The sequence below is a fragment of the Lonchura striata genome, chromosome 29, assembly GCF_050655825.1.
Source record: "Lonchura striata isolate lonStrDom1 chromosome 29, ASM5065582v1, whole genome shotgun sequence".
Taxonomy (NCBI): Eukaryota; Metazoa; Chordata; class Aves; order Passeriformes; family Estrildidae; genus Lonchura; species Lonchura striata.
The window spans coordinates 3,806,488-3,823,413 of record NC_140731.1 but is presented as its reverse complement, the minus strand read 5'-3'; the positions used below and the strand labels follow the sequence as shown (position 1 = coordinate 3,823,413).

Below are 16,926 nucleotides of genomic sequence, written 5' to 3'. Positions count from 1 at the left end.
GCCCCTCCCGCGGCCGCCGAACCCGCGGGCCCGGGGCCCGCCGCTCCCACCGGCCCGGGGCCCGCCGGCCCGCACGGGGCTCTGCCAGCGCGGCCGTGGCACGACGGTCACCGGTGACCCGCGGCGCGGAGGGGGTCCCGCATCCCACGGGTCAAGCGGCGGCTCGGCTCGGGGGCTCCGGTTCGCCCCGCTGCCGGCACCGTCCGTCGCTTCGCGGCGAGGCTCCCCCAGTCCCGGGAAGGGGGTGCCGCTCTCCGCGCGGGTTCCCCCCCGCCCCCCACCGTGGGGCGGTGGCCACCCGTGGGCGGGCAGCGGGGAGCGGGCTCGGGCGGCCCCCCCGCTCCCCCTCCGCGGGCCGTGGGCGGCGGAGCCGGGAAGCGGCGGGGCCGTGGGCGGAGGATGTGCGTCAGCCGGGGGCAGCGCCGGGGCTGGGAACGGCCCCGCCGCGCCGGACGCTTGGTCGTGGAAGGCGGGGGGAGTGACAGGGGGGCTGTGGGGAGGGGGTGAACCGGGAGGGCTTGGGCAGGACCCCCGCCATGGGGACCGTGCCCGTGCGGGATCCCCCGGCAGCACCGGGGATGTGCCCCGGGCACCGGCACGGCCCCCCGGCCAGGATCGCGCGGGGGCGGCTCTGGCCCCACGCCAGGCGCCGGCCGCGGTATAAATAGCGCCGAGGCACGCAGGGCCGGACCGGGGTGCGGGCCGTGACACCCCCCCTCCCGCGGGAGGGACCCCGGTGCTGCCGCCGAGGGGCTTCAGCATCCCCCCAGCCCACCCGAGACACCCCCGTGCGCTCCCGTTCTCGCCGCTCCGGGGCGCCGCTGGCGTGCTCCCCCGGAGCCCATCGATGGCAGCGTGTGCGTGCCGGTGACACCGAGTGCCAGCCCTCCGCAAGGGCTCCGGCACCGGGGGGCACTGCCGGGACAGCGGTGCCGCTACCCGGAGCATCGCCGCTCCCGGTCGGGTTGCCACCGAAACCGGGGATGCTGCGAGCGCTGCCCGCAGGACCCCCGGGATTCAGGGTGTCCGCGCCGACACCGAGCACCGCGTCCCCATAGCGGGCTTCTGCCTCTCCCACGGGCCCCCCGTGCCACGCGTGTCCTGCCCGGTCCCTGCCGGGGTTGCGGGACCCCCGATGCCGCCGTGCGGGGCGCCGCTCCCGCTCTCCTCCCGCTGCTCCGGTGCCGGGGGGGGGTGGGGAAGAAGGGGGGCCGGTGCTGCCGCCTCCGCCGCTGCCCCCCCCCCGCGCTCGGCGGGGGCGGCAGCCGCGGGATCCGCCCCCGGGGCCTCCCACGCGCGGCGCAGCCGGGGCCGCTGCTATTTCACGGTCCCGCCCGTGTGGGCGGCGCGCAGAGCGGCGCGGCGCGGCGGAGGGAGAGCGCCCGGCCCGGCCGCGGGACCCCCGAGCCCCGGCACCCCTCGGACCCCCGGCTAGAGCCGGTCCCGGAGCCCCCCCGCCCCTCGCCGGCCGCCCGGCGGGGCGGGCGGAGCGGACGGAGGCGGTTCCAGGCGGCGGTGAGCAAGCGGGGGACGGCGGGAGGGGACGGGGCACCGGGGGGCACCGGCCGGGGCGGGAGTCCCGGGGACCGTGGCCGTGGTGGGAGTGGAGGGACCGTAGGGGGACGGAGCGACGAGGGACACCGAGCAGGGCGGGGGGCCCACGGGGTGTTGGCTACGGGGCTCCGGGCGGGTCCGGCGCGCCGGGATGCACGGGGAGAGGATGGGACCGGGGGCACACCGCGGCACCGGAGGGTAGCGGGAGGGGTCGGCGGGCTCGTGGGGGAACGGCGGCCGTGGCAGCACTGAGGAACCGTGGGGACGGCGGGGGGATGGAACGGCGGGGGTCGCCGGGCAGAGCAGAGCCCAGGGAAGGGGTGACCCCGGTGGGTCCGGGAGGAATGGGGGAGGATGGGGCACAGGGTGGGCTCGGGGCTCGGCAGGGCACCAAGCAGCTGCGGGGACGCTGGGGGAGGATGGCCCTGGTGGGACCGGGGTGGGGATGGGGGCACCGAGCGGGGCGGGGTCACCAGGGAGGGATGGCCCTGATGGGATCCAGGGGACCACGGGGGAACAGGGCACGGGCAGGGCAGGGGCTGGGGGATGTTGGCCATAGGATCGGCATTGGCACATCCCCCCGAGGATGGGGGGGCTGGGGGAAGCCCCCAGATGTGTATCCTGCTCCATGTGAGGACCTGGCACGGAGGGGCTGCTGGCTGGGGTGGGGGCAGAGGCTGGGCACAGCCCAGGGTAAGGGGTAGGGGCTGGGATGAGTGACCCCACTCATGTCTGTGTCATACCCAGGACTGTGGCCGCAGGGACCGTCCCAGCCCGGAGCACATGGGTGGGACTGGGCACCCCGTGGGGTTTAGGGACACTGGAACACCCATCCATGGGAATGCTCCCTTTGCCCTGTACCCCCAGGCCCCAGGGTGGGGAGGGGCTTTCTCCTGCATGTCCGTCCATCCCGGTGGTGAGTCCGTCTGTCCTCTGTCCACCACAGGCTCGTCATGGCCCTGCCCCGCACGCTGGGGGAGCTGCAGCTGTACCGGGTGCTGCAACGCGCCAACCTGCTGGGCTACTACGAGACCTTCATCCAGCAAGGGGGGGACGACGTGCAGCAGCTCTGCGAGGCGGGCGAGGAGGAGTTCCTGGAGATCATGGCGCTGGTGGGCATGGCCACCAAGCCCCTCCACGTCCGCCGCCTCCAGAAGGCCCTGCGCGAGTGGGCCTCCAACCCGGGGCTCTTCAGCCAGCCCGTCTCGGCTGTCCCGGTCAGCAGCATCCCGCTCTTCAAGCTCTCCGAGGCCGGCGGGCGCAAGGCGCTCAGCAACGGGCACGCCAGCCCCGGCGAGGCCGCGGGCAAGGGGGGTGGCAGCGCCGGGACGCCCCCAGCCCGCAGCCCCACGGAGCCAGGGGAGAAGCTGTCACCGTCAGCGGCTCCACCGTGGCCGGGAAGGAGCACCCCAGAGTCGGAGGGTGGTGGGGACGAGGAGCCGGGCGGTCCCCCCTTCTCCCCGGGCGGGAGCAGCGGGGAGCAGGCGGTGGGCATGGAGCTGGAGCCGGAGTTGGCACGGACGGTGGTGGAGAGCGTGGAGCGGCTGCTGCAGAGCTGCCCCCGGGGCGGCGAGGCCGAGCTGCGGGCGCTAATGAAGCTCAACAAGAAGCTGGCCAAGGCTGTGGGGCACATCTTCCAGCTGGAGGATGGTGACCGGCAGAAGGAGGAGGAGATCCGCCGGCACAGCGCGATCTACGGCCGCGGCGAGGCCCGGCGCCGCGAGGGCAAGCAGCTCACCCTGCACGAGGTGGGCTCCGTGCTTGAAGTTCCTGAGATGTGCTGGGCTGGGACAGGGACCGGGGCGGCTCTGGGGGTGTGGTGAGTGGGTGGGATTCGAGGTCTCCTCCCACGCCGGTTGCATCCACCAGCCTGGAGCCGGCGGTGCCTTAGCCGAGGGTTGCGTGGGCGCCGCTGTCCCGTGGGCGCTGCCGTCCCTGTCCCCGCTCACGCATCATCTCTGCCCCCAGCTCATCATCAATGAGGCGGCCGCCCAGTTCTGCCTGCGGGACAACTCGCTGCTGCTGCGGCGCGTCGAGCTCTTCTCGCTGTCACGACAGGTGGCACGGGAGAGCACCTACCTGTCCTCGCTCAAGGTCGCCAGGTGAGCCCACACCTGGGAAAACCCCCCCTTGCAGGCCTGGTGGGGCCTGGCTGTCACCCCCTTGCCCCCTGGGACCTGCACCATGATCCAGCACTTCTGGATGGGGCCAGGACCCTACAGCCCCCAGTTCCCTTTTGCCAATGTGGGTGGTTTCTGCCTGACCTCGGAGCGTGGGATGCGGGGAGGATGGGAATGATGGGGATGCCAGGCGTGGGAAGGGATGCCAGGCAGCAAAGGGATGCCGCTGGGGATGCCCTATCTCTTGCCTCCATCCCCAAAGTCCCCTGCCCGCTCTGCCAGGGTTGCTTTTTCCCTTTGCTCTCCAGCTGCCTCCCTCTTTTTCCGCCCCCAATTCCACCCGTGCCAGATCCCCAGCTTCTGGCATTGCCCTGCTTGGCGGTTCCGCTCACAGCGCGGTGCCTTGCTGCGGCCACCCCCACCCCTGACACAGCCCCTTTCCACCCCCAGGGCCCATCCCGAGGACAGCGGCGCCGTCGTGGCCAAGCGGCTCAAGCAGGAGGTGGGTGCAGGTGCAGGGGGAGCGTGTGCAGGTGTGCACACCTGTGAGCGTGGGTGTGACGGCGCAACGTGCCCGGGGCTGCCCATGCCAGCTTGGGGTGACGGCTGTGGGTGTTCTGGGGTGGGTGCTGCGGGGGACCTGCTCACCTGTGTGCTCCTGGCAGGCGGGAGAGCAGAGCCGTCCCGAGCTCCTGGCACTGCCGGTGGGGCTGGAGCCCCCCGGGGCCGGGTACCGAGCCAGCGTGGAGGAGGACACGGGCAGCCTCTCCGGGGAGAGCCTCGACGGCCACTTGCAGGGTGAGTGGGGGTCCTTCCCTTTCCTGGGGGGCTGGTGGTGGTCGTGCCCCGGCTCCTGGCGCTGAGTGTCGCCCCTCTCTCGGCAGCGGCGGGGGCCTGTCCCCGGCTGACCCCTCCGCCCGGTGCGGCCCCGGACGTGCCCCTCGGCCTCGCGCCCCACGGGCTCTGGAGCCGCCACATCCTCCAGCAGACGCTGATGGACGAGGGGCTGCGCCTGGCCCGCCTGGTCTCCCACGATCGCGTGGGGCGGCTCAGCCCCTGCCTGCCGGGGAAGCCCCCGGGACCAGGTGAGCCCCCGCGGGGCCGGCGGGGCAGGACGGCACCGCTGCCTTCTCCTGTAGAATCGCCATCCTGACGCCATCTCCGTCTTCTCCCCACAGAATTCGAGGACGGGCTGGCAGAACGGGGTCCGCCGGCCCCCCCAGACCCACCTCGGGGCACCATCAAGGTGGAGCAGGAGACCAGCAGGCAGTGAGGCCCCTGTAGCCCCCCCGCCACCATTAACGAAGCAATAACGTGCTGGGGGGACGGGTGCGGCGGCGCTCCGGGCCGGGGGAGCTTGGTGGGCGGGGGGGGGTCTCATCCACAGCCCCCCCGGCCCCCTCCCGTCCCACACCGACGCTCTGGTTACCTCAGCCGCGGCGGGATGCGACTCCCAGCAGCAGCAATACCTTCATCCCGCCCGGCTCCGCTCCCTCGCCGTCCCCCAGGGCTGGGGAGCCCTCGATGGACTGGAGCTCCCTGTACAGCCCCGTGCTGACCGTCCCCCCCACCCCGGGCCCGTTCCCGCGTGGGGACAGACGCGTCGCACTGTGCGCTCCCACGTCAGCGCTGCCGCCCACGCCGGGCACACGGTCCCGTCCGCCACCCCCCCCACCCGCAGCGCCCACGCACCAGCCGCCAGCCCCCTCCCCGCAGCACGTGCCAGCTCACTGTGCACCCCCCCTGCCCACCCTGCGACCCCCGCCCCAGCACCGCATCGGCTGTAAATACCCCCCACCCACCCTCCTCCCGCAGCCCCCGCACGCGTCCCCCCCGCACCCCGATACCTGCGTGTGCTTCAAGCATGGTCCCTGTGCCGGGGGGTGCCACACGTGCCGTGGGGTGTCACCCCCTCCCAGCACGACGCAGGCGGCGTTTGACGGGCACTGGGGAGGTGCTGTTCCCCCCCCAAAAAAAACCCTCGGGGTTCCTCCTCCTTTTCCCCCCTACAAGCCGTGCCCAGCCCCGGGGTTCTCAACCCCCGCCCCCCCCTCCCCGTTAGGACTGTGTGGTGTCTTTTTAGAGCATTAGCGACTCTTCCTTTGTACCGTGTACAGTAGATTATTTATTTTGTTATTTTGGAATAAAACTTTATTTTATGGCTTATCTTCCTAACCCCTGCTCCAGCCTGGAGGGAGGGGCAGGGGAAACAGCTCAAAACCCCAAAGCAAGCGGGGGTGCAGGGGGGCCGTGTCCCTTTCCATGGGGGTCTCGGTGTCCCCCTCCCACCCCCTCCCGCCGGGGGCACCGGGCTGGCACCTCCGCCCCGGCGCCGTTCGCGCTGCCGCCTCCCGCCCCCGCGGTGACTCATCCCGGCGGCGTGGGCTGGGGGCACCGCGTGCGGCTGCCGGTGCTCCCCACGCAGGACGGGGCCCCTGCGCCTGCACCCCTTCACCCGCGGACCCCCGGCAGCGGCGGGGGCGGGCAGCAATGCACGGAGGGGGGAGGGACGAGGGTTACCCCAAATCCCCCCAACCCCGCTTTTCCCAGCTGGAGTTTCCACTCCTGCAAGGAGTAGTATCGAGTCCATGAACCCAGGCAAGGCTGGGAGAGATTTGGGGGGGGGTCCCCAGTCCGATGCTCACCCCCCCCAGGAGCCCCCTCACGCGTGTCCTGGCCGGATGCTGTCATCCCACCGCGCGTCCCCCAGCCCCCAGGAGGACAGGCTGGAATTGGGGTACCCGCTGTGCTGCGGGTGGGGCGCGAAGGGGGGCAACAGGGGCACCTCCAGGAGCTGCTCCAACTCCGAGGCTGACGGCTGCTCCATGCTGGGCGACATCCTGGGGACAGGAGCAGCAGGGTGAGCGAGGGTGGGCTGGGAGGGGCTTCCCCCCGCTGACCCCTCCCCGTGCTTACCACCGCGGAGGGCTCTGCAGCGACGCATCCTCCACCGGCTGGAACGGGGGCAGCTCGGGCATCTCCGCGTCCTGCGGCTCCACGGAGGGACCCGCGGGCAGCAGCTGCGAGACCTCCCCAGGCATGAACTGGTTGGGCATGAAGGGTCTGGGGTGGCAAAGAACGGTGTAGACCCTGTCCCACAGGGCACTCCCCGGCCCCAAGGCATTGGGGGGGGCACTGCTCGGTTTGTGGGGGGCTGGTGTGGAGCTCCTCCTGGGAGCACCGGTCAGCTGGGGATGGCCACTCCAGGCATTGGGAAGGGGGTTTGGGGGGGTGGAAAGGGGTGCAGGGCAGGGTGCCCCCCTTCCACCTGTGTGCCAGGTCTTACCCGGGGGACCTGAAGGCAGGGTCCTGGCAGTGGGACAGCGATGGAGGCGAGAGCATCGGTGATGGGCTGTGGGGAGCAGGAGCACTCAGAGAGGGGGCAACACCCCTGACCCTGCTGGGGGTGGAAGGGTGTCCAGCCCGCCCCCCACCCTGCCCTGCTCCTACCTGTGGAAGGGGGAGGTGAGCCTGTCGGGGACCATCATGATGCTGCTCTCAACCGTGGGGTAGCCCGTGGGCATGGGCTGGGGGCAGAATGGAGTGGGGGGGCTGCAGTGCACACACACAGAGGTTCAGATTGGGGGGGGGGCTCTGCCACAGCCCCCACCCCACACCCCACAGCAGGGCACTCACCAGATGGGAGCCAGCAGTGGCTGCAGATTCTCAGGGTGCAGCTCGTGCTGCAGCATGGGCAGGTTGAACATGGGCGCCTGGGGGGCCTCGTGGGGGGCCCCCATGGTGCTTGGAGGCTGCTGGTCCCTGCAAAAGCACACGGACCCCATCAGCACTGTCAGGTCCAGGCTCTGAAGGGCCACATGTGCCAGCGGGTGCTCGGGGGAAGGCTGGGAGGTGCACAGACGTGCCCCAGTGTAGCCTGGGGGCCCACGGGGGGTTCTTCGCTTACCAGCACAGCTCTGCTTTTCCCAGTCAGGGATTTCCCTGCCCAGAGGGATGCTCAGGCCAGCCAGGGGTCTGTGCAAACTCTGGCCCATGTGCACACGCCTCCAGCACAAATATGGCCTCGCACCCACCTTTCACTTTCCACAGTCATCTTGATGGCAGTGGAGACGTAGCCCCGGCCGTCCTTGCCTGTCTGCTCTTCTGCTCAGGGAGGAGAAACATCTGTGAGCCACCACCCCCACCATGCCCTGCCAACCACCTCAGCCAGCCCCAGCTGTCCCTGCAAGCCTTGGGGACACCTGGGTGAGACCCATGACCGCCCCTGCAGCATTGCTGGGATGCAGAGGGGCAGCGCAGGGCCCATCTCAGCCTTCCCCACTCACTGTTATAGTGACTCCCAAAGGCCTGGTCCTTGGGGATGTTGGGGTACAGGTTACGGAGCTGCCCCAGGTCCCGGATGCGGTCGCCGAGGGAGCGGATGGACAGGTCCTTAGCAGAGAAGGGCTGGATGTTTTCCACCTGGCTGGAGCCTGAGCGAGGGGAGACACATCACTGCATTCCAGTGCTGGTTCCCATCAGTGCCCAAACCCCCTGGCAGTGAGGATCCCCCCCTGCACAGCACCTGACCCTGCTCACCGTCCTTGCCCCGCATGACGTAAGCGATGGTGACGCCCCCGATCTCGGAGTCGCTGAAGCGGAGCAGGAACGTCCCGTCCGGCTGCATGCTCAGCAGCTTGCACACGTACTGCTTGCTGATGAAGCCCATGATGAGCCTGGAGAGGTGGACGGGTGAGGAACAGGGATCAGGACCACCCAGGGCAGTGGGGTGGGACCAGGACCCCCAAAGCCCAGCCCCAGGGCACCCACCTGTCTGACCAGTAACTTTTGAGGCATCTCTTGGTGAGGTCCAGGACTCCATCAAACCACTGCCAGAAGGTGAATCCCCGGCCAGGGAGGATCTCCTGAGGCAGACAGAGGCCATGAGACTCCCCGTGGCCATGCTGGCGCCTGTCCACCCTGGCCAGCCCTCCCAGTCACCTTGTTGAACTGGGCCCAGGAGACGTGGCGGCTCTGGAAGTCCTCGGGGCTGGCGCTGTGGTCATTGAAGATCTTCTGGGCCAGGAAGAAGTAGTGCTCCTTGAGGAGCCCCTTGGTGGTCTGCACCTCTGCCATGAACTTCAGGTTCAGGGTGTCGCACATCTTGTCCCAGGGCACACGCTCGGCCACCACAAAGGGCACCCGGTCCTGTGGCCAGGCAGGGGATCATCAGGCCAGGACACCCACTATGTGCCACCCAGGGGCTCCTGCTCCCACCTGCACTGCTCCCCCCATTCCAGAGCCAGGCAGCCCCAGGTTCCAGCTCCTTCCCTCCAGCCCGTGGCACTCACAATGTCGGAGAAGGCGTTATCCCACAGCACGGTGGCTTTGGCGTTGTTGTCCTGGTTCCCGTGGACAATGACCACAATGGGCAGAGACAGGACCTGGGGGCAGAGAGTGGCCCTGAGCCAGGTGTGGTGGCTGCCCTGGGACTGCCCCAGTGCAGCACACATGTCCCCCAGGGAAGGCTCAGCCCCATCTCATGGTACCTGGAGGTGGATGGAGACGTTGCTGGGGGTCAAGGTGACGCTGGTGCTGAACAGGACGGCGCATTTCTCCTCCGTCACCGACTCGGAGCCCTTCCGCTCGCAGCGCTTGATCTTCTTCAACAGCTGGGGAGGGAGAGCTGAGCATCCCCAGCCTCGGGACCTCCAAAAACCCAGTGCAGCCCCCAGCCCAGCCCCTTGCTGGTGGCACTCACCACGTTTTTGAAGTTGGCGCAGCAGTTCCCGCTGGTGGGGTTGGTCTCCAGGGCCACCGTGTTGTGCAAGATCTCCCCCGTGCTCTCGCTGGGCAGAGGAGGGGGTCAGGGGGGAAACGGCGCTGGGGAAGCCCCCGTTGCCCCACACCCACTGCTCACCTGAGGGTGTTGCTGTAGTTGCTGAGCTCCAGCTCCCTTGCCTGCTTCTCTGTCACCATGTCAGCCCTCACCATGTAGGGCTTGGGTGCTGCCTTCAGCAGCCGTGGGCCCAGCAGGAACCGGACGCTTGCCTGGAATTTGGTCTGGGTCTTCAGCACTTGTGGGGGCTGCTTCTCCACCAGGAAAGAGCTGAGGTACAAAGGGCCACCACAGCACTTGGCACAGTGCCCTGCCAGCCCTGCCACCAGCCCCTGCAGGCCCATTTCAACCCCTGGCCACCACAGCCCCCAGCTTGTTACCTCTTGACCAGGCCGGACAAGACCTCGTTGAAGCGCTCCACGAGCCGGGCCAGCAGCTCAGGCCCCAGCTCTGTGCTTGCTGCCATCACCTGCTGCTGAAGCTGGAAGTAAACCTCGACCAGGTTCTCGCACCTGGGGAAAGGGGGACCCTCAGCAGCCCACCCTCACTCACCCAGAGCCCTTTGGGCCAGTGGAGGGAGCAGGAGGTTGCTCAGGGTCTCCCAGCCCTGCCCTGTGCCCTCTCACCTCTTCTGCAGCGGTGACAGATTCTCCTCAAAGATGGCCCCATTCCCTGCCAGCTGCTGCTGTCTCTTCCAAATCTGGATCCTCTTCAGGACCTGTTGTTTGGCCACCTCCAGCTCCTTCACAGCCTCCAGGATGAGGGTGGGCAGTTCCCTGGGGGCCACGGGGCTCTGCACAGCCCCGTCCCGCCCTGAGCCCTCCTCCAGGAGCGCCTGGATCTCACGGACTCGGTGCTGCAGCCGCTGCAGCCCCAGGCTGAACTTCAACTCCTCCTGCCGCCGGTGGAAGCTGAGGGGCAGGTGGTGGTCCTGGGGCAGAGCAGAGCGGGGTCAGCGGGGGCTGTGGGGGGGTCCTGCACCTCAGGGTGCCCAGGAGGGGGGCAGGGAGCACCCACCCGTTTGAGCACGGCCGCCTTCTCGCCCTCCAGGACGGCTCTCACGACGGCCACCAGCCGCAGCGGGTCCCGGCGGAAGGTGTTCTGGGGGGACACAAACGGGGGGTGTCAGGGGGGACAGGACACGTGCCCCCTGTTCCTGGCCCCCTCCCACCCCAGCTCCTTCCCACAACCACTGGCCAAGGCAATTCAGGGGTTCCACAACCATTGCAGAGCCTATTTCCAGCTTTAAAAGCGCTTTAAATGGTGCATTGAATCATGGAACATCTGGAGCTGGAGGGAACATCAGGATGACCGGCCCCAACTCCAGTTTTTGGAATAAAAAGTAGAAGAATCAACATCAAATTGGGAAAAAAAAAAATCCGAACTGAAAAGGAATTCTCCATTCCTGTGAGCATTTCCTCCAGCCTGCAGCCTGACACCTGGGGGAGACTCTCCCAGCTGCCCTGGGTGGATCAATGCTTTCCACTGAAAACAGGGCGAGGAATTCCCCTGCTGGCTCTGCCTCCCGTGTCCCGTGCCAGCTCCTCCGGCCTTCACGCATTTCCCAAATTAGCTACTTCCCAAAACAGCAGCAGAAACACGATGGGGGAATGGCTGATGACGTGCTTGGTGGGTTCCTGTGCCGGTGGGAGCTCCACTGCGGGGGTCTGGATGCAACACTGGTAGCCCCGTGGGCTCTTCCAGGGGAAATGTGGGATCCAGGAGATGAGAGGCTCAGATTTGGCTCCCACCTGCATCCCCAGCCCTGTGGTTGCCCATCCTGGGGGCCACCTAGCCACAGCAGCACCAAGAGCAGGGAACAGCCTGGCCAGGCATGGAGAAATGAGGATTTGGTGTTCTGGGATGAGGGATGGAGGGAGGAGGGAACACAGGAGGGCTGTTCTGCGTCAACGTTTTAAATAATAAAAAATCCCTAAGCTGAAACATCTGCTTGTTTCCTACAGCAAAAAGCAACGGTCTTGTTTTGAAAAGTCACCCTGCTCGCTCCCCAGAAATTGTTATTAAAGCTGATCCTTTTCCAAATGCTGGATACTAAAAAAGTTTGCTACCAAAAAAAGCAGAGTTTTCAACCAGAATGGGGCTCTGGGAGTGAGCCCTGCTCAGCCATGGCACTCTGAGCTCCACTGGCCAGAGGGGATAAATCAGAGGGTTGTGAAAGGGACAGAGCAATTCCAACAGCCTTGATAAGAAAAAGAGCCCCAAAAATGAAACCCAGAGCTCACGGCAGGAGGAAACACAGACCCACACGGCTTGGAGGAAGGAGAAATCAAACACTCGAGCAGAAAATGGGGAACATCTGCTGAGACAGCCCCCAGGTGCCAACAATTGGGGGTGAGTGGGGCTGTGGGGCTCAGCAGAGGCCCCACAGGATTGTTTCAGGGAAGATGTGGCAGCTGCCTGTGGGCCACTGGGCTGCAGAACCTGGGACAGCCCTGGGATGCAAACAACCCCCCTCTGTCCTTTGGAAGATCCCAAAAACTCAATTGCTGAGTCCTCTCATCACGCACAAGCCTGGAAAAGGGTGGCACACAGGGACTGTCCTTAGGCATTGAGCCCTTCCAGCATAAAATAATCAAGTTTTCCTGGGAGCTGGCTGCAATCCCAGCGTGATCCAGCCCCAGGGGCCCTCCACACCTCGATGTTGCTGACTTGCTGCAGGATCTGGCACTGCTGCCCATCGCTGCCGGCAGCACTGCGGAGTTTCTCCAGCATGTCCGAGAGCATCCTGCTGGCCACGCCGCTGCAGAAGGCGTCTGAGCCATTGATGAACTCCCTGGAGAGGGGAAAAGTTGGGAGAATGGGCATGGATCCCCCACCCTCCACTATGTGACCTCCAGCCCCGTGCTGCTCCAGGGAGGAAGGGTCCCGGGAGACTCACCAGGGCTGGTCCTCCAGCCACTCGGCCAGGAGACAGCGCAGGCTCCGGGGAAACTCCGTGTAGAGGCTGCTGAGCTCCTCTGGTGGCATGTGGGACACGAGGTTCCAGAGGGACATCTTGGAACAGTTACCTGCAAGACAGGAGAGGGGATGGGGGCAGGGCCACTCGAGCAGCCCCCAGCCCAGCCCTGGTGGGGTCGAGGGCTGAGAGCCCCTCAGGAAGGGGGCGAGAGCTGCTGCTTGTCCCTCCACGTCTGAACCTGCCGCTCCACTGGGCTGGAGCTGCTGGGGAGGAGGAGGAGGAGGAGGAGTGGGAAGCTTGATCCATGATCAGCCTCTTGGGCAATCCTGGGCGGGCTGGCGGCCCATTTGTGCCTCAGTTTCCCGCATCTCCGGGGATTCCCTGCTCCTTCTGCCACAAGGACATTGAAAGGGATGGGCATAGGAGAGCCGGGAGAGCCAGAAGAGCGCGGAACTCCGGGGAGCGGGAGAAGTGTGAGCTCCCCCAAACCTGGTGAGGCCGTTCCACTGGGATAACCCCAGCGAAGTGGCTTGGCTTCCCCCCAAAACTTCCTCAGGTGTCCCCCTCAAGGAGGGATCCTTCCCCAGCCGCCCCTCACCCTCGGTGGGCTCCAGAGACCAGGAAAAGCAAGAAGAGCACTGCAACGAGTCGCTACATAGGGAATTCCACCCGGAATGCCCCGGCTGCAGGCTCACGGCCCCACCGCACCCCGAGGTGGGCGTTGGCAGCCCAACACCGCCAGCCCGTGCCCTCAGCACCGCCCGCGCCTCTCCCGCCGCGCTCGCCCCCTCGGGCCCGGCCGGGGTGGCGGGGGGCCCGTCCCCACCTCGCTGCCGGTTCCGCCGGCCCCGCCCGCGGCCGAGGCCCGATCCCGCGGCGGATCCCGGCCCAGACGAGGGGCCGGGCGGCGGCGGCTGCCCCGGCCCGCCCCGAGCCCCGAGCCCCGAGCCCCGAGCCCCGGCCCGCTCCGAGCCCCGCGGGCAGCGCGCTCCCCACGGGCCTGGGCCTGCGGAGCCGCCGGAGGCGCAGGGCGGAGGTGGGGCCGAGGCTCGGAGGGAGAGCCCAGCGAGGGGAAGGAAGCCGGCGTCACTGGGCAACGCCGCAGCCGGAGCAAACAAACGCCCGCGGCCTGCCCCGAGCTGCTGCAGCGGGAGCAGCCCGGCCCGCACGGAGCGCCCGTGTGGCACCCCAGGAAGGGATCGACCGTGCTGGCTGGACGCTGGCGCCTTCCAGAATTGCTTTTGCTTTCGACGCCACGCTGCCCGGGGCGAACGGATCCCGAGGATTCGCTGCAGGGGATGAGGTTGCTCCGAGGGGTCAATGCCCAGTGGGAAACGCACGCAGCAATTCTGGGAATGCTGCTGGGTTTTTCCCCACAATCCCAGCGGGATTCTTGGCAGGAGGGGAAAAACAACCTCTCCTTCTGCCACTCTCGAGGTTAATCCTCATCCTGCTGCCCCATTAAACCTGTATTTCTGCTCAGCCCTGGGAGGCAGCTGCTGGCTGGAAGCGCCAACCTGCAGCGTAAGCCTTAAGCCAGGCATGCCTGGATCTGCTGAGAGGCTGCGGGAGAAGCTGCTCCGCTCCTTCCTCCCACAGCTCAGGAGGAGCTTGAGGCAGGGGAACCTGCCTGTCCCCTCCTGGCATCAGTCACAGCAGTTCCATCAGCCCAGCCGTGCCCTGAATCCTTCCCATTCTAATTTCCACACTTTTCCCTATTCTCCTTCTGCAGAAGAACTTTTCCCAGTTCCCTCCTAGGGACAACATCCCATGGGGACCCTCCTCCAGGTCACCCCGGGAAGCCGAGGTCGCAGTTGTGTTGTGGTTGGGGAAACCGGCTCGACACGGGGCAGGACCAGCCGCCCCCCACCCGCTCCCCCTCCCCAAAATCCCTCCACACAGCCACTTTCACTTCCTCCTCCACCCAAAGGGCTTTGCCTACCCGTGGGGCTGGGGGACTCTGGGGTGAGAAGGTGGCTCAGGAGGAGCCCAGGCACGGAGAGGGGGCTCAGGGACCCCCACAGTCTCAATACGGTTTTTGTGCTCTCACTGCAACAGGAAACCCTGTTCCGAGGCCGGAGCCGCCGTACGCTCCCCGTCTCCTTCCTTGTCCTGAGGTGCCGCCGTACATCCCACGGATGTTACTCATTAACCACCGGGCCTTGCTGGCAGCCAGCCGCAGCCCCCCACCCTCGGGTGGGCTGTGTCGAGGGGACGGGGACAGATCGCACCCCTGGCCATGTCCCCGCTGCCCTCTGCGATCTCCCAGCCTGGTGCAGGCGGGTCCCTCCGCACCCTCCTCACCCTGCGGGGCACCTCAGAGCACGCTCCCTTATCCTGCCCGCAGATTCCTCGGGGCTTTCTCGCCGACACATACTCCGAGGTTTTCCAAATGCTGTGAACACCCGGACTTCTCTCTGACTGCCCTCACCGAGGAACGTTTCTGCACCTCAGCATGCCTCAGTTTCCCCGGGGTGCTGAGAACACCACTGCTGCCGGCGGAGGCAGAGGTCAGAACACAGGACACGGTGGGACACTGGTGACAGTGCCACGAGGAGGACACCCACGTGTTGGGGAGCAGCCCACTGCTGACCGCTCAGGGCACGAAAGTTCCTCTGGTTCACAGGAAGAGGAGCGGGGCCTTCCCAGCCGACCCAGCCCAAGATGACTCACGGCTTGGGGAGCCCGGCTTGGATTCGGTGCCGCTCCCGTCTCAGGAACTCCCTGTTCACGTCCACCGGCGGGATGGGGAAAGGAAAGGGTCTTCCTTTGCCCCACGCACACCCCATCCCCAAACAGCGCCCAGCCAGGAGAGCGGGGTGCCAGGAGAGCTGGGTGCCATCCTCTGCACACACCCAGCAGATGGTGCTCCGGACTTGGGGTCGAGCTGGGCTGCGTTTCCACCTGGGCGGCCGATGCAGCCTCGGCACCGGTCACCGGAGCCCCCTTCCCCATCCCCTCCCATCCCCAAACACCCCAGTGAGGGGCTGGCAGTCACTCCGCTCCCCCTCGGAGACCTCGTTCATCCTGTCACACGTCGCACTGCCCACCCCCGGAGCAGGGAGGTGCCGCCGGACAGCCCCCCCAGTCCCGGGCAGCCCCCGCCCCTGGGATACCGCAGAGCCCCGTCTCCCTCCGGCTGCCATCTCGGCGCCCCTGCACGAGTTCCGGGCCGGGCCGGGAGGTGCCAAGCAGCGGCAGAGTCCCCGGTCCCCGGTCCGGCGTTACCTGGCGAGAGCAGCCGCGGGCGGGGGGCGGCCGGTCCGGCCGGGCCCCGCAGCCTCTCGTTCACTCCATAGCGGCGGCGGGCGCGGTCGGTCCCCGCGGCGGCCCCGCTCCGCCGGGAAGCGCCGAGGGCAGGAAGGGGGAGGAGACGCGCGAGCGGAGGGATGGGAGGGCACCGGGACCGGGACCAGCCTCGGCAGGACCTGGGATCCCCGGACGTCCCCACCGAGGGGCTGCGGCACCCGCCGGCTCCGCGTCCGTGCCATGTCAGCCCCCACCCAGTCGTGACCCCACTCTCGCCCTGTATCTCTCCATTCCTGTCCCCGATCATGACCACACTCTTATCCTGTATTCCACTCGTGACCACACATCTGCCCCATTCAGCCCTCACAAACCCACGCGTGTCCCCCCGCCCCATCTGTGACACTCATTCCTGACCCTACTCCTGCTCTAATCAGGTCCCTCTTTGCTGCCCTTCCAAGCCCCCCGCCCATCCCCGTGGGTGCCCCCCGCCCATTCCCGCGGGTGCTCTCGCACCGAGGCACTCCCGGTTCCGTGGCACCGCTATTCCCTTGTGCACCGGGCCGGGCCGTCGGTCCCGAGCTGCGCCTTCCCCGCACTGTTGGAAACCCGGTCCCCGTCGTGGCATTCGAGCCCGTGGCCGGTCCCGGGCTGTGCCCGCCTCTGCCAGCGCCCTCCGGAACCGAACAGAACACGGGAGCGGGGGCACTGAAACGGGGTGCTCGTTGCTTGAGGGGCCTTGGTGCTTCACGGGGGTACCCGCGCCGCCCCGGGGCGCTCCGACCCCCGCGCCCACCGGAGCGGCGGGGCAGAACGGGGGCACGGCTCCCCCGGGGCCGCCAGGGGGCGCTGCCGCACCGCGGTGCCGCCGGGGCGCACCGAGGGCCGCGGGGCCGGTGCTGCCGGGGCTGGGGATGCGGTACCGGGGCTGGGGCAGGGCCGCGGGGTGCCCGCGTTCCCCCCGGCTCCTCCCGCTTGGCGCCAGTGAACTCTCCGTGCTGCCATTTCCAGCATTAAACGCGCCCGGGGCCCCCCGTGAGCGCGGCTCCGTCCACTGTGCACCGGGACATCCCGGGAGAGCGGACACCCGCCGGGGCTGCTCGGGACTGGGAAGGGGCTTCCCGGCCTCCCCACGCCCCCGTCCAGGACGGTGTCGAGTGGGGAGGGGGCTTTGGAGCGCTGGCCGGGACCCGCGTGGGAGGAATCAGAATCGCCCCCGCTCCCCGGGTCCTGCGCGACGTTTGGGGGCTCTGCGGGAATGGGGGGTACACAGCTGGCCCCCACAACCCCTCCAGCCCAGCGGATTG

The 16,926-nt window shown here is 68.0% G+C and overlaps 2 protein-coding genes across 5 annotated transcripts; one reads left to right on the top strand and one right to left on the bottom strand.

Annotated features, from left to right (window-relative positions):
- Positions 1–17: 17 nt before the first annotated feature.
- NAB2 (NGFI-A binding protein 2) lies at positions 18–5,849 on the top strand. Of its 3 annotated transcripts, XM_085563091.1 has the most exons (7): positions 18–1,515; positions 2,501–3,302; positions 3,523–3,656; positions 4,125–4,176; positions 4,340–4,472; positions 4,559–4,759; positions 4,853–5,849. In XM_085563091.1, exons 2-7 carry the CDS (start codon positions 2,508–2,510, stop codon positions 4,945–4,947), a joined length of 1,410 nt encoding a protein of 469 aa, XP_085419217.1. In that variant the 5' UTR covers positions 18–1,515; positions 2,501–2,507; the 3' UTR covers positions 4,948–5,849. The 3 variants fall into 3 exon arrangements, with proteins under 3 accessions (XP_085419217.1, XP_085419218.1, XP_021398151.2); XM_085563092.1 differs by lacking the exon at positions 4,559–4,759; XM_021542476.4 differs by lacking the exon at positions 18–1,515 and having other exon boundaries at positions 1,540–3,302.
- STAT6 (signal transducer and activator of transcription 6) lies at positions 5,776–16,441 on the bottom strand. 2 transcript variants are annotated; one of them, XM_021542477.4, is made up of 20 exons: positions 15,602–16,441; positions 12,353–12,482; positions 12,109–12,247; positions 10,471–10,554; positions 10,080–10,384; positions 9,834–9,965; positions 9,535–9,723; positions 9,376–9,463; positions 9,164–9,286; positions 8,966–9,058; positions 8,616–8,822; positions 8,445–8,539; positions 8,214–8,350; positions 7,961–8,107; positions 7,709–7,778; positions 7,311–7,436; positions 7,125–7,226; positions 6,961–7,026; positions 6,591–6,737; positions 5,776–6,514 (listed from the first exon to the last, which is right to left on the bottom strand). In XM_021542477.4, the coding sequence occupies exons 1-20, from the start codon at positions 16,014–16,016 to the stop codon at positions 6,337–6,339; spliced, it is 2,973 nt and encodes a 990-aa protein (XP_021398152.2). In that variant the 5' UTR covers positions 16,017–16,441; the 3' UTR covers positions 5,776–6,336. The 2 variants fall into 2 exon arrangements, with proteins under 2 accessions (XP_021398152.2, XP_085419214.1); XM_085563088.1 differs by lacking the exon at positions 15,602–16,441 and adding an exon at positions 13,200–13,391.
- Between the last annotated feature and the right edge of the window lie 485 nt (positions 16,442–16,926).

Bases quoted from the DNA above. Each gene is read 5' to 3' on its own strand.
- NAB2 (XM_085563091.1), top strand. From the start codon at position 2,508: ATGGCCCTGCCCCGCACGCTGGGGGAGCTGCAGCTGTACCGGGTGCTG. The intron at 3,303-3,522 runs GTGGGCTCCGTG...CTCTGCCCCCAG, and splicing joins AGCAGCTCACCCTGCACGAG to CTCATCATCAATGAGGCGGC. The intron at 4,760-4,852 runs GTGAGCCCCCGC...TTCTCCCCACAG, and splicing joins GGGGAAGCCCCCGGGACCAG to AATTCGAGGACGGGCTGGCA.
- STAT6 (XM_021542477.4), bottom strand. From the start codon at position 16,016: ATGGGGCGGGGGGACACGCGTGGGTTTGTGAGGGCTGAATGGGGCAGA. The intron at 9,724-9,833 runs GTAACAAGCTGG...TTTGTACCTCAG, and splicing joins TTGTCCGGCCTGGTCAAGAG to CTCTTTCCTGGTGGAGAAGC. The intron at 9,059-9,163 runs GTACCATGAGAT...CTCTGCCCCCAG, and splicing joins ACGTCTCCATCCACCTCCAG to GTCCTGTCTCTGCCCATTGT.